The following is a 12,629-nucleotide window of genomic DNA, read 5'->3' as shown; positions in this document are numbered from 1 at the left end:
TGTAGGTTTCATAAAATTAAACAGGTTCTTTTGTATAGGACTCATTAGCACCTTTAATGAGCATTTTCAAATAGGGGTAGAGGCAGAATATGGAATGCAGCATTTCATAAATGTAGTTGCTTGAGTCCACGGAACTGTTTGGTGTAGTTCTTTTCATTTGCGGAAATAGCATTCTGCAGGACAGACTTTAAGGAACATTAGAATGTTATTGGAGACGTCCACGAGCAGGCATGAGGGGTGATCTGCACATCATGGTTTTCTGTGGGTAGGTAGCTCTAGGAGGTAATCAGTTAAAATGTATTTTAGAGGACGTGTCCCAGAATGAGGGATGGTTAGAAGTCTTCTGGATCGATTACGTATTTTGCTTTAGAATAAAAATTCATGACAATAAATTCTAAGGTTAATCTAAAAGCAGTCTGTTTTTAATCTCAGAAGCATTTTGCCTGTGGAGAAGTCAAACCTGTGAGTCTGCATTTGATTTGGTTATAATCTGTTAGGCTTTAAAATAAGCCTACAGTCAGCCCTCTGTATCTGTGGGGTCTACATCCACGGATTGAACCAACCGCGGATCAAAAGTATTTGGAAAAAGAAAAAAAGAACCAAAAAGCAGAACTTGAATTGCCGTGCGCAGACCACTACACCGAATGCATGCAAATTAAGTGATGTGTAGGCATCCCGTACTGTAGCCTCCCACCATTTCACAGATCCCTGGTCTCTCTCCAGCACTTGTTGTTTGAGCATTGTTCGCCTTGAGTGTCGTTCGTTCCCTACTTGTGTTGTGTGTACCCTTTGTTTCTGTGAAAAAATGGCTCCTAAAAAGCATAGCAATCCCTCAAAGGTTAAGTATGAGGGGTTTGAGAAGAGCGAGAGGAGGCAGTTTCAGGCTATTAAGGGATGGCTGGCTAGCTGTGTAAAGTGCTACAGCCTCAGGAACTTCAAGATCACGAGAGAATCCGCATCGGCAGATGCCCAGGCAGCATCAGCATTCCTAGAAGAGCTCAGGAAACTCATAGAAGGGCACGGCTACCTTTCAAAGCGAGTCTTCAATTGTGATGAAGTAACTATTTAGATAGCATGTACATTGTATTAGATAAAATAAGTAATCTAGAGATGATTTAAAGTATGCAGGAGGATGTAGGTAGGTTATATGCAAATACTACGCCATTTTATGTAAGGGACTTGAGCTAGAATACCAGAATCCACGGATACCGAGGATGACTGTATTATAAATTTTATAGATACAGCATATAACTCTTGGCTGGTTTTAAGCAGCTGGTAAATGAATACTGAAGATTATATTTGTATTTAAGTAAAAGTTGACTGAATTCTCCTCTTTTTTTCTCTCCCACTCACTGCTCTGTCCCACTAGACTTCCTCCCCGCTACTCACCCTAAGGTTGCCAACTGCACAGGACGACCAGATCCAGTGGTCATTCTCTGTCCTCAGTTCACTGGGCCTCTTTGCACCATCCAGCTCAGTTGTCTAGTACATCCCCCAGGATTCACTGATCTCTCTGGCTTCTGTGACATTGCACCCACTTGGTTCTGTGCCTCCTCGCTGGCTGGTATTTTTTATTTTGCTTTGCAGATTCCTTTTCCTCAGCTGACTTCTGTATGTTTACACACGAGGGCAAAGACCTGGACCCTCTTACTCTCTTAGGTGATCTCCAGGTCTCATATCTCTCTCTACATACCCTATGCATTGTGATAACTCCCAAATTTATTACCTTCAGCAAGAAACCATTGAGCTCAGGCCACGGATATCTAACCACTTACAGGTAAATGGCCTCACAGATACCTCAAGCTTAATGTGACCAAAACCAAATACTTGATAACCTTCTCCGTTTCCCAACTTAATCTTTTCTGTCTGTGTTAATGGTACCATCACCAAGAGTTTTCCTCTGCAATCTTTAATTCTCTCTGTCTGCACTACCAGCATCCTCATCCAGGCCACTGTCATCATTAACTTGAATTACTACAAATTCTTCTTCCCTGGTCTCCTCACTTTTGCCCCTTCCCCTTTCAGTCTTTTTTTTTGCAGTCAGTCATCTTTTTGAAATATAATTCTGATCATACCATCCATTTTAAAATCGTTTTAACGGCTTTCTAGTACGCACGATTTAGAATGAAATCCAAACTCCTTATCATGGCCTCAAAGGGACCTTCATGATCTAGCTCTTTCTTGTACCAGCCTCCCCCTTGCTCACTGTGCTCCAGCCACACCGGACTATTTTGAGTCCTTCAAATATGCCAACCTCTTTCCTGAATTGGCCCTCAAACATACTGCTGCTTTTACTTGGAGCAATTTTCTGCCTGTCCGTTGCATGGCTGGCTCCTTCTTATTGTTTAGTCTTAACCATCATCTCCTGAAGGAAGCCTTCACCAACTATCCTGAGTAGGTTTGTGTACCCCATCACTCTTGCCTGTGATTTTCATCATTGCTCTCTGTTTTTTACTTCAGAGCACTGGCTCCAATTCATGTTTACTTACTTACTCTGTGTCTTCCATATATGACTGTAAACTCCTGAAGGCAGGGACCATATTTGTTTTATTCACCAATCAACGTATAGCATGTAGTAAGGTGCCCTGTAGGACAGGTTTTTTTTTTTTTTTTTGAGTGAAATAAAATGTGAATGATTTAAAGGGTTTATTTTTCTACGTAACTTCCTTTATTGTATTCTGAATATATGGAATATGTAGCAGGTTAGGTTAGCTCAGAGTAGTAACTTATTGATTCAGTCAATGAATACTGATTCAGCATACTGCTAAGGTATGGAGACGAATGATAAATGAGGTAAGTGATAAATAGTTCTGTATTCTGACAGCTCCTATGCCTTATCATGGCCTCAAGTAGGGCAGACAGTAATTGCAGTATAGTACAGTAGGCTCATCGGGAACACCACATACAGAATGGGTCTCTTTTAAGGGGTGGCAGTGAAGGACTGTGACATGGGCCATGTTTACGAGGCAGTCAGGTAGAAGTGGCATTCATACTGAGGTTCAGTATTGCAATAGTAGAGAGATGTTAAAAGAGCAGAGTTTCCCTTGGTACCTAAATCTATTAAGTTCCTGTGTTTCTGATAGCAAATATTAAAAGGAGGGATAACAAAGGATAGCTCAAAAAACTCAGTAAATCTATTCCCTTCCTGAGTTTGACTAGACAGATTTTGGGTGTGGCTGTGATGAAGGGTCATGTGGAACACTTCAGGCTCTGAGGCTGAAGATGTGGTAGGACAGATAGAGAAGAGCGCTCTGTGCTATGCTAAGGGTTTGAGCTTTTGAGAGCCACTGAAAAGTTTTAAACCTACCTAGCAACGTGATTAGTGTTTCAGGAAAATCATTTTGGTGACAATGAGAGCAGCAGTTTGAATGATGTGGGACTGGAGGCAGAGGTGAGTTTAGAGGCTGAGGAGTTGCTAGGTGAGAGATAACGAGGGAATGTGACAGACAACTGGCAGACGGAGAGGAGGGAGCAGATTCAAGAGATTTTAAAGACACTGTAACTATTTGGTGGCAAGAGAGGAGAGGATTTCTACGTTTCTCCTGGTTTGAAAAACCAGATAAATGGAGATGTTCACTAATATAGAGGGATCTGATATGGAACACGCTTTAAGAGGAAAAGTGAGCTCTTGAAATTATTGTTTGAGGTAATTATAGGATACATTTTCATGCAGAACTGTATGGTACGTATTAAAGATCTGAGTCTAGAACTCAGGAGTAAGTTCTCGGTTAAAGAGATTAGAACCATTATGATGTACTCGGCATTTAACACCTTAGCTTGTTAGTTAGGAACCAGGAAAGGTCACGTGGAGGGAGAAGGACACCCAAGGCTAGAATCCTGGGGAACATAGATATTTAAGGGGCTATTAGTGAAAGAAAAGCCCTAAAAATATGACGAAGAAGGAACAAAGAAGTAGGATGATAACAGAGCTAACTTTTCAAAGAGAAAGAAAGAAATGTCATACGCTATAGAGATCACCATTCTAATGAAGGGAAAGTAATGGTCCATCCTTCATAAGCCACTCAGTTTTCATGACTACAGACTATACTTCCAACCCAGCTAATGATTTTGGGGAAGGGCAGGACTGAGACTATGTGGTTGGATCAGTACAAATCAGTCCCCATATCTGGGAAGTCAATTCACTATACTCATGCACTTTGAGGCAGTATATTTTCATGTAAACTAATATTCTGTCTTTTCTATACAGTGATACTGTTCAGTGAAATTATAAAGCACTGTTTATTTGATGCAATTTAGCATATTGATGGTTACATGTTTTTTTAAAGGCAACATACTTTTAATGTGATATCGGTATTATAGACATGATAGTTTGAGGAAGATACATTCTCTAGAGAAGGCAGATGTCCTTGGTACAGTCTCTGTTAAGTTCTAGTCTTTGCTTTGATTAGGCTCTGGGAGATCCACTTATATTAGCCAAACTCATAAGACACTGGTTATATAAAAAAAAGAGTGATTAAAAAAAAATTACAGTGAAGCATATAACTAAATAGACAAGCTACTCATGTTTGTTGATCTTTTTGTGGGAAAAGTTGTAAACTTGAAATATAATCAGAAGGTTTTTTGGTGAATGTGGGATCTGAGCACGGTGAATTAGCTGAATGACCTTATTTTGACGGTGGGGAGAAGAAAATTTGCTTGCCTACTATATTCAGAGTCCTAGTATAGGGACGCTATGAGTTGGAATCAACTTGATGGCAATGGGTTTGAATTTTGGGGGGTTAGTCTGGGTGCTATAAATAAAATTTAGCTATCAGTGAGAGCTTATGTTGAGTAAGCACTGTGTAGGAGACAGAGATGAGTTAGTCTCTCTGCACAAAAGAACCTAACCATCTAATTGAGGACAAGTGCATTACCCAAGCCTAATGACAAAGAATTGACAACAGTGTTTTTCCCTCTAAGATACTGGTCTAAGGAATGTGTAATGCCTTGTGTTAGTGTATATTAATGTAGTAACATTGTAATTAAAATGGCTTTTGAAATGCATCGGAATGCTATAATACTTTCTCTTTGAACCTGCAGGTTCTCCTGAAAAGAAAGGTGAACATTCATCTAGGAATCAAGAAAATGGCACTGCAGACTCTATCAAGAATGGAAAATTAAGTCCAGTATCTAAAGATAACCGGACTGAAAAGAAGACTTCAGAGAATTCATCAGTACAAGGTCAAGTGCAGAAGGGGAGTGATGAATCTGAAAGTGATTTTGAATCAGATCCCCCTTCTCCTAAGAGCAGTGAAGAAGAAGAAGAGCAAGAGGATGACGAAGTTCTTCAGGGAGAACAGGGAGATTTTAATGATGATGATACTGAACCTGAAAATTTGGGTCATAGGCCTCTCCTCATGGATTCTGAAGATGAGGAAGAGGAAGAAAAACATAGTTCTGATTCTGATTACGAGCAGGCTAAAGCAAAGTACAGTGACATGAGCCCCATCTACAGAGACAAATCTGGCAGTGGACAAATCCAAGATCCCAATATAACACTCCTCTCCCCAACCCAATTACCTTCTGATGGTAGGGTGGAGTCTGCCAAACAGGAATTTGATGTATTTGGCGCTGTCCCTTTCTTTGCTGTGCGTGCTCAACAGCCCCAGCAAGGAGAGAATGAAAAGCACTTCTCTCAACACACCCATTTTCCTCCTGTGGGACTAGAGCAAGAAGAATTTGATGTATTCACAAAGGCACCCTTCAGCAAGAAGGTGAATGTACAGGACAGCCATGTGGTGGGGTCTGAAGCACATACTCGCCCTGGTTGTCCCAAAAGTGTCGATATATTTGGCTCCACTCCATTTCAGCCCTTTCCTACACCAGTAAGTAAAAGCGAAAGCAATGAGGACATTTTTGGACTTGTGCCCTTTGAGGAAATAACTGGAAGTCAGCAGCAAAAAGTTAAACAGCGCAGCTTACAGAAACTGTCCTCTCGCCAAAGGCGCACAAAGCAGGACATGTCCAAAAGCAATGGCAAACGGCATCACGGCACACCAACCAGCACAAAGAAGACTTTGAAGCCTACCTTCCGCACCCCAGAGAGAGCTCGCAGACACAAAAAAGTGGGCCGCCGAGACTCTCAAAGCAGCAATGAATTTTTAACAATCTCAGACTCCAAGGAGAACATTAGTGTTGCACTGACGGACGGGAAGGACAGAGGGACTATCCTGCAACCTGAGGAGAGCCTGTTGGACCCCTTTGGTGCCAAGCCCTTCCATCCTCCAGACCTGACACGACACCCTTCACATACGGGTCTGAGCGACATCCGTGCTGACCATAATACCGTACTGCCTGGGCGGCCAAGGCAGAATTCACTACACGGGTCATTCCATAGTGCAGAGGCATTGAAAATAGATGATTTCGGTGCCGTGCCCTTTACAGAACTTGTGGTGCAAAGCATCACTTCACATCAGTCCCAACAGTCCCAATCAGTCGAATTAGACCCATTTGGTGCTGCTCCATTTCCTTCTAAACAGTAGATACTTCTGATGGATTCTTGGCATTAACTCCTGTTTCAAAAAAGTATGAATAGTTCATTTTATGAATCTGAGAGAAAATTATTTGTATAGCTCTTTATAGCTTTCATTCTTATAGGTCAATCAGAATAGGTAAGTGATTTTTTTAAAAAAAAATAAAACCAAATAGAAAAAGGAAATATTTCCACAGGGTAGTAACTTGATGCCTCTTAAAAAGCCTTCTTCCAAGCAGGAGAAAAGGGAGCTACCTTGCAAGCTCTAATCAAGGGTTTCAGCTACTGACAGGACAGCACAGAAGCACACGTGTAATGCTTCAGTGAAAGCACGTGGAACCTTGCCAGTTACATGTAGCCACATCAGAAGGGATTGCAAAGCTGTACTGCTATTTTTGATAACAGAATGTCATTTTTGTGTGCATATCCCAGGCTCATTCCAGAATCCAGCATTTAAAACTAAGGTTATTTTGTACATACACAGGTTGGGTTTGTGAATTTTTTAAAAGTCGCTTCTAATTTCCACCCAGGAAAAAACAATCTAGTTCTCATCTGGGGAGTTCAGAGATTTTAGTCCTTACACCTTTCTCTACCAAGCAGAGCCAGAAGTAACTGACTGTTGTGCCTAAAACTGTTTCATTAAAAAAAAAAAAAAAAATTAAAAAGTGCCATTAATATGGAATATCTATGTAGAAGCCTTGAACAAAAACTAAAGCTAAAAGAGAAATTCTGATGTTTGGGAAACAAAGGAAAGAGAAAAACTTTATCTTCTGCTTGTGAATGGCTTGCTTGCCTCAAACTTTTATTATCATGTCCCTAATAAAGCAGATTATTTTAAAAAGCTGAGAGTGAAGACAAGGATTATATAGAAATTTTAAGAACATGTAGCTGAAATCCTGAGTTTCTAAGAAGTTTACAGTGTAAAATCATGTTGCATTTAATAATGTACTTTATTAAATTGCCACCTTCACCAAGTATCATCCCCCAAGTTGTGAACAACAATTATTTTAGTTAGGTGTGGAGGGTGGAATACTTTTAATCAAATGCACTGAACAGTGAAACCCACAAAGCCTTATGTGCAGGACTGCCACATCCTGCTGCAAGTACCTCTGCACTAACGTACGAGATCTCAAAATGGATCTAAAGTAGTCGATGGGGAGGGACTAGCATCTTAACTCCGCTAGTTGATTGTGTCTTTAGTGAAAAGAACCCAGCTACCAAATTGCCTTTCCTTAACGCCACAAATCCTAATTCGATACTTGAGATTTTCTAGAAATTGTGTATGTGAGTGAACATGGGTGCAATTATCTGTGCTTCCCATGTCTTCAGCTCTTTTAAGTTATAATTAACTATCCTTCCCTCTCAAATTAACATTTACAAGTTTCTAGATCTGTTAAACTTATTTACGTAAAGGGACAGAGACTCTTAATGAACCGACATTCTCCTTGATTGCTGTACTTTGAATTAATTCTCTTTGAACCCAATTAGTGTATTTTATGAGTACTCTTAAAGTGCCCCATGAGACAAGCTGTTTGCCAGTTTTCACAGTTCTGAACTTGGAGAGAAGCAAAGTATATGTAACTGAACTGTATATTCATCTTTTACCTAAATCACATACAAATTTGTGGACGGATAAATACATGAGCCACAGTGTAGCAAAGGCAGAGCACGCATTACATTAGTAAGAGTTGTACCTTCAGAGACTGACTGTTTACTTGGCTAGATCTTTTTTAATTGTCATTGTGCCAAAGGCAAATATTATGTTTGCACCTTTTTTCCTGACTCTCAGGTTGATTAATAGTGCTAACGCAAATGCTCAAGTAGATGTTCTTTAAAACTTTACAAGGTAGATTTAAGATACTTTCTTTAAAAAAGTAAAGAGTTGATGATTCCATGAACTACACAGTAGGTTTGTATCAAACAGAATAATTTTTTTAAATGAAAATCTGTTGTTGACATGTAAACATTATGCTTCTTTGATTAGTCCTTGGCCTTGGTCTCTGGAAAGGGTGACGGATGAACTAGTGTGGCCTCCTTGGCATGTCAACATGAAATTTACCTAGAATCTGTCAAGATACTAACACCTTCCTTATACTTGCTTTTCAATACACTGAATCATTTTAAATTGATGTGGACACTTTGGCTTATAATGTATAAATTATGAGGAAGCAATCAGATTTAGCTTAAAATATTTACATTCTTGTGTTTAGTAGTACAGCCCAGTAACTTTCCTATTTTGAGATTGTAGTTCAGAGAAAAGATTTAGGATCCAGAATAAATTTGGGGAGATTCCTTTGTTTTGAAGTAGAAGCGTTTTCCTAAGGAGCATAGATTTTTAGGGTTGCTTTCCATTTTCAATCATCTCTTCCCTCTGCCATAGTCAAAGTGTAGGTTACTCCACACAGCAGATGCCCAAGGCGTGTAAAGGTACTTAACAGAGCCCCTGTCACCCAGTTAGCACTGTTCTGTTAGCTTTATTATGGGACGGTCCAACACTGGAGTAAGGAGAGAAAGTTGAAAAAAAAAAATTATGTTCATATTATTATTTGGATGTCCCCTGTGCTACTTCAGGATATAAAGTCATTTTAACGCTCAACTTACTATACTTGAACATTACTAAGGGAGGCAGAATATTATGAAGCTAGCAAAAGTCTGTGGCCAAAGTTCTTTCCTTCCTAACAGCTTTAATAATATTGCTTATTGATTTTGAATCATCTTTTTTAAAAGTGGACCATATGCTTAATAACTTTAATATCACTTGAATAAAACGTTAGTATTAAAAAGATCAGCTTTTACGGCATTAAAGAATGTATTTGCTAAGACACAAAAGTTGCTTGGTGTATGTATTAGGTGAGGAGGAAAGGTGGTAGGCCAGATGGAAATCCTACCCTCCACCCCGTGTCCCTTGTGTGTATTTGGGCATAATTATGACATTATCTGGACTTGTAGATAGATGCACCTTTAGATCCTACCTGCTTTATCATTTAACAGTGATAGATGGTTGTTCTCATCTTGCTGGTGGAAAAGTGCTAAGGTGGATGGAGCCCACTCTTCTACTCTGATGTTCATAGACAGAGCTGTTTTCTTACTATTCAGCTACTGTGCTTGATTTATTTTAGGTTTTGGTACTTCACATAAGCACCGTTAGAAGGTACAAGTGTATTAATATTACCAGTTCTGGGGAGTCTGGGTACATTTGTTATCATATGTAGAATCTGCAGTGAACTTTTTCATGTTTTTCTTTTTAGCAGAAATACTTGTAATTTTAAGTCCAACTATTGAGATGACAGATCTACTGTGAGAATGAGATGACATATCTACTGTGAGAATAACATAAATGATAGTTTATTTGAAAACTTTTATACTCAGTGGTATTTTATGTATTAAAATTAATATAAATATATATACACACATGCATGCACATGTCACATGTCTCTACTGTGGAGTTAATGTGAATTTTTTAAATGTAATTGCAACCACAATCATATCTTAAAGAACATTCACTCCTAATAAGGGTTTACAAAAGCCACTAAAAGAATAAGGTAGGCAGATGAAAAAAGCCAAGGTCATCAGTTGGGGTTCTTTTTGTTTTATTTTTATAGTATTACTTTTGAAAGAATTGTTTTTATTACTATGCTCTTTTTGTGATTGAAAAGTCATTTAATAGTAAACAGTATAGAAGCTACTTTTTAATTGCTGGCAAACAGCTTTAAGTGCACTTTCTTTGATTACACTTCCATTTTTTGTTAAACTTGAATTTTCTGAAACCTTTTATGTACACTAAAGCAAATTAACTTTTAAATAAACCTGATTTACATCTTTTATTATATTTCTAATTGTTACAAAACACACATGCTAAAGTGACTTCAGTCTTCAAATGTAGCTGGAAAACTTTGATGAGATAGAATCAGCTGCTTTTTCTGTTTAATTAAGCACTAACTGATTTGTCTACTTTATTGCCTTTACATTGCTTATTCTTATTGGCTGAATTCTTTCTCTCATTCATTTTGTTTTGTTTGAAATTTATTTTCTTACTATATTTATCACACCTACTGTTTTAATAATCTGCTTTCTTTAAATGCAATAAATCCCAAACAGATTGCATATTCTTTATAATCAGTGATTTCAGAGTTTTTCATTATTTGCCTTATTAAAAGTTCTTTCATTCATACCACAGACATTTAATGCCTATTATGTACCAACTAGTGGAATAGAAAAATGAATAAGATTAGATCCCTGTTCTTAGGGAGCTCACAGTTTGGCGTTTAAGTAAGAAAATCCATTTTGGCCTAATATTTGGTAACAAAAATAGCACAGTTGTGTTTAGTCCCTGCAGTTATCACTGATACTTGTAATGATGATGGTAAGGCAAAAGCCTAAGACTTTTAAGTGGCTTTTGAATACATCGTTTGGCAGAGTTTTGCATTATATAAGGAGCCCTGGGATGCAGAGGTTAAGCGCTCCGCTAACGAAAGGGTTGGCAGTTGGAACCCACAGCTGCTCCAAAGGGGAAAGATGCAGCGGTCTGCTCCCTTGAAGATTAAAAAAAAACAAACAAACCAAACCTACTGCCATCAAATTGATTCTGACTCATAGTGACCGTATAGGACAGAGAACTGCCCCATAGAGTTTCCAAGGAGCGCCTGGCAGATTTGAACTGCCAGCTTCTTGGTTAACAGTCATGGCACTTAACCACTACGCCACCAGGGTTTCCCCCTTAGAGATTACAGCCTTGTAAACCTTATGGGGCAGTTCTACTCTGTCCTATAGGGTCACTAGGAGTTGCAATCGACTTGATGGCAGTGGATTTTTTTTTTTTAATTAACATTATATAATTTATTTTCCTACTCTTTAAAAACTGGTAACATAACTGAATTTTGTTAAAATACTTTAATTCTTGATCATATCAGAAAAGACTGACGTATTAAAGAGAAAACCTATTCATCAGATTGAAACAAACTAGATTTTTAGATTTGTGGCCTGTGGAGAGACCCATCTTGTTTGTTATAAATGAACATACTTTTTGAAGTAGTAACAGCTATCTAAAGTTATGGGGAAAAATAAGGGCTTTGTATTTTTTTAATGAATGGTACAAAGCAGCAAAATATCACAAATGATTAGAACTGTTGATTCCTAATCTAATAACAAATTTTACAAATCTATATTAAACTGTGGAATGTATCATTGTTCAAAATCAGTTATAGCTAACTGATCTAGAGAAGAATATATGCTGCAATTTGAGCTATTTATTTTGAATAGCTAATCCTTTTAAGGAAGTCCAGTTCAGGCATCATATATAACATGTGGTTAACAGTATTTTTATATCGAGGGCATAAGCTTTTCAGGTTTTACTAATTAATGCATATTTAAAAAGGCCAATTTTGCTTTAAGGTGGTGGGCACTATTGAACTACAGGTGTGTTATGTGGTATTTTTGATCCCAGATTTATAGAGTAGGCCTGGAACCTCAATGGCTGTTCATTTCAGCCCTCTTAAGGATGGAAGTTTTACTTTTTGCAGGAAACCCCTACTGCTGATACTGTCCTCTCCCTTCTGAAAATGTTTCCTAAAGGCGGTTTCAGCTCTGGGTCGTTCCCTCGCTATCCTACATGGGAAGTATGATGCGGCACTTAAGGGAACCTTGGTGCGTAACTGTATACCTCTTTCTGTATCAGCACAACCGATGTGATACTACATTTGCCTCTCCCCTGATCTTTAAGCTGATTCTCTTCACTTACGTTTGTACCAAACACACTTTGGCAGGGTGGAATTATCAGGATAACCAGCTCAGCAGCCGGCAAGGATACAGAAGTACAGCCTCTGCCCCTTGGCATTTAACGTAGGGCAAAGAAAGGTACCTGCCAAATGGAGAGGTGTACAGCTTTATGCCAGTCAATCAGAATCTTCAGATCAGTTACTTGGTCCAGGTGGGATGCCGTAAGATGTGACAGATATTCCCTGAATCTTCAGTCATGATTTTAAAGCTGTTATATATTTTTTTTTTTTTATATATTATAAAGAACGACAATACACTTAATATATTTAGGAAACCCAGTTTATTTACATAATACATATTTTGCCATGCAGCTTATTGAATTGCACTCATTATAACAAAAGACAAGCACATTCTTGCTATTCGAAAATGGTTTTATATAGAA

The 12,629-nt window shown here is 38.5% G+C and overlaps 1 protein-coding gene across 2 annotated transcripts in view; it reads left to right on the top strand.

The window, feature by feature from the left end:
* BMP2K (BMP2 inducible kinase) overlaps positions 1–12,528 on the top strand; it is a 147,053-nt gene extending 134,525 nt beyond the window's left edge. For both annotated transcript variants that reach the window (XM_049885926.1, XM_049885924.1), the window contains one exon: positions 5,041–12,528. In XM_049885926.1, the coding sequence (XP_049741883.1) occupies positions 5,041–6,482 (1,442 nt within the window). In that variant the 3' untranslated portion in view covers positions 6,483–12,528. The remainder of the gene's footprint in view (positions 1–5,040) is intronic.
* The last annotated feature ends 101 nt before the right edge of the window (positions 12,529–12,629 follow it).

This window comes from Elephas maximus, chromosome 5 (genome assembly GCF_024166365.1).
Source record: "Elephas maximus indicus isolate mEleMax1 chromosome 5, mEleMax1 primary haplotype, whole genome shotgun sequence".
Classification (NCBI taxonomy): domain Eukaryota; kingdom Metazoa; phylum Chordata; class Mammalia; order Proboscidea; family Elephantidae; genus Elephas; species Elephas maximus.
Note: the sequence above shows the minus strand (reverse complement) of the source record. Positions and strands in the feature narration are given on the sequence as shown.